The 3,102-nt window shown below is 55.5% G+C and overlaps 1 protein-coding gene across 1 annotated transcript; it reads right to left on the bottom strand.

Annotated features, from left to right (window-relative positions):
- Positions 1–220: 220 nt before the first annotated feature.
- Positions 221–2,715, bottom strand: PLEKHJ1 (pleckstrin homology domain containing, family J member 1; the record flags this gene model as incomplete). The annotated part of the gene is made up of 4 exons (XM_009872762.1): positions 221–286; positions 872–935; positions 1,119–1,209; positions 2,649–2,715. Coding segments are annotated over 4 exons (288 nt in total), but the record flags the coding sequence as incomplete, so codon positions are not given.
- Positions 2,716–3,102: the final 387 nt, after the last annotated feature.

Genomic DNA, 3,102 nt, shown 5'->3' with positions numbered 1-3,102 from the left:
AGGGAGCAGCCGCCTACACAGCCAGGGCAAGCGGGAATGTGCACTGAACTCCCTTTTTAAAAAAAAAAAAAATCATACAAAATTATTTGGCTAATAAATTAAACAGTCACTTGGTCGCTGCTGCAGGGAACTGCTGCTGTTCCTCCCGGGGCCGGGGGCTTGGGGGTGACCCTCCGGCATGAGCCTGGGGCCAGGAGCCAGTTCAGCCCGGGCGAGGGGATTATTGCTTGCGTGTTCCCAGCTGGAAGCGGGCTTCCTCTGAGATCCCGTACTGCTCCAGGGGGTCCTGCATCGAGAGCACAGGGAAGGCAGCAGTGAGATGCAGAGGAGGGGGAGGCTGGCAGGACTCTTCCCTCCAGCCGAGCACTGGATTTAGCCCAGCCCAGCCCCTGGCTGCTCTTTCTGGTGTCACTGTGGTTCACGGGCTGCACACGGCTGAGCCGCAGCCACCTCCGGCACCTCGAGCAGGGATTCTCCGAGGGGCTGGGAGCAGCATCTCGACCCACATACGCTCCCATCTTGCTAAGGCTGCTTGTGAACTCTTCCAGAGAACCGGTGGGAGTCCAGGCGAGCTCAGGCCAGACCTACAAACCTCGGGCCACTCCACCAAGGGAAGAGCGCACGTACCAGGGTCAGAGCCGAGCACGACAGCACAGGCAGAGGGAGACTCTCAGCTCTGGCCACTGAGGCCGCGGCCTCAGGCACTGGCTTAGGACAGGATTTCTTTCACACACACTGCAACAAACTGCAAACACACTGCAAACCGCTGTCCTGGTGCAGGACGGGCAGCACCAAGGCCTGGGCTCACCAGCCCTCGCTCCAGTCCAAACCCGGGGGTCGCCACCTGACACGCCGACTTCAAGGGACTCACCTTCCCTGTCATTTTCTGGATCTCATTCCGGTAGAAAATCAAGCTCCTCCTCATGAACTCGTAGCTGTAAGAAAGGAACAGAGTGTGCGGCAGGCTGAGCAGAAAAGGATGTGGAGAAGTTTCAGATGCTATTTAGAGCTGAAGGGAAGCTTGCTTGGGAGGAGATGACTGCTGCTCTCCCTGGCTCACCACAACCTGACCCCAGAGAACAAGGAGCCCGGAGCTCACGCCAGTGCCTCGGCCTTACCTGGCTCGCTTGAGTGCCTCAATCCACTCCTGACACTGCTCTTCGCTGTCACATTCGAAACAGTATTTCCTCTCCGGCTCTTCAATGAAACCTGCCGAGGGTAAGGAAAACCCTTAAGGGAGGTCCTGGCTCCACTGCTGCCCTCCCCGGCAACAGCCCGGCTCTGCCAGGCCACAGTCAGCACCTCTCTTCAAGACAATCCGTGAACCAACTGGTAACCCAGGCCTCTGTGCCCTCTCCCTTACCCCGGGTGGCTCTGGGCTGGCCTGGAGCAGCTGCCTGTGGCATTTAGCAGCTTATTACAGCAGCCAAAGGCTTTGGAGAGGGAAGAACAACTCCTCAAACAGCCGGCAACAGCTCGGAACTGAACTGGACCAACCAGGCCCCAGGTCTGGGATCGAACCTGCTGGTAAACAGTCACCAGAGATTTAGTAACCAAAGTGGAAAAGGGCCCCAGGGAAGCGATTTCGATATACGCAGAGGGCAGCCAGCTCAGGAGTTAAACTGCAAGCCGAGAAGGCACCAACGCATCTTTGCTTGAGGCTTTTGTAAATTTGGTTCTGGGCACAGCAGAAGGCAGGTCCCTGTGCAACTCCAGCTCTTTACCAAGACAGAATCAGGGCATCTCATTAATTAGCCCGTCCCCAGAGCTCTGCTCTTTGGTGCAGAGTCCACACAGATCGAGGCTGCTGCTGCTAAATAACTGGGTCACGCTGCACCCAACCCCTCAGGGCTGCTGTGTGGGGACACAACCTGACGTACGTGGCCATTGGGCTCAACACTTTCCTCAGGAATCCTCATTCCCCAGAGCTCCGGACAGCCCTAAAGCCCCCAAAATTTGGAGCAGGGTGCTCACAGAGTTCAGTACGTTCAGGCTGCTCGATGGTCCGGTGGAGACGGTGAGAACATCCCCTCTCCCGGTGAGAAAGAGGAGCCAAGGCTCCGCACAGAAAAGCAGCTGTGCCCGACAGCCAGGCCAAAAGATACGGGGATGGCCTTGGAGAAACATCCTGTTATTTTTGCCACATACCTCTCGCACAATGATTAGTTGTTGGATGAAAGGCTGCTCACAAAGGACGACACACCACGAGCCAGCTGGAGCCGTGGCTATCAACACAAGGACAAACAGCGTGGCGGGAGGACTGGTGCGAGATTAGCCTGACAGATGGTTTATCCCAGGCTCGCTTTTCCTTTTTTTTTTTTTTTCATAAAATGCAAGAGCACAGAAGCAGCAATCTGTCAATCCCAAACCCTCCAAGAGAGGGATTTTCACAAGTCTGGCTGTTGTTACTGCTCCTCTCCTCACATGTGGCTGCTCAGATCCCACAGCCAGTGAGGAAACGCCGCCACGGCAGCGCCAGAGGAACGGCTGGCGGCTGAGGAGGAGATGGAGCACTTCGCCCCTCGGAGCAGGAGAAGGGCTGAGGAGCACTAACCCCAAAACAGAAGGAAAAGCGGGAACTAAGCAGCAAAACGTTTCCTTTCGTGTAGCGCTCTTCGCCATAAAGAAAACCCAGGGACAGAACTCACTGATGGAGAAGACGTTCTCCTCCTCTTTGGTGATCCTGCAGTGCTCCAGCAGCAGAGCTCCGATGGGCTGGAAAAGACCCAGAGAGAAGGTTGAACCCACATCATCCATCAGCGCGAGAGTGCTCCGAACCCCCAGCGCGCACCCTGTGAAGGAAGTTTCATAACCTGGTGCTCTTTTTAAAGTAATTCAGTCTAATTGCATCAACGTTTCACGTTCTTTTTGTGTCTGCAGAGGTGCTTCGCGGTGCTGGTCTCACCTGATGCTCTGCAGGCATCAGTTAGGTGTGAAACATTTCTACGTGCTCAGGTTCGTTCCTGTGACGTACGGACAGCTAAGAAGTTTACCTCCTCGCTCAGGAAATCGAACGAAAACGAAACATGTAATGACACTCTTGGAAAAACTCGCACAGAGCTTCGTAAGGGCAGCCTCAAAGCCTTGCAGGAGGCTCAGGAC

Source organism: Apaloderma vittatum, unplaced genomic scaffold, assembly GCF_000703405.1.
Source record: "Apaloderma vittatum isolate BGI_N311 unplaced genomic scaffold, ASM70340v1 scaffold30807, whole genome shotgun sequence".
NCBI classification, from domain to species: Eukaryota; Metazoa; Chordata; class Aves; order Trogoniformes; family Trogonidae; genus Apaloderma; species Apaloderma vittatum.
This window is presented reverse-complemented; position numbering and strand designations above follow the sequence as displayed.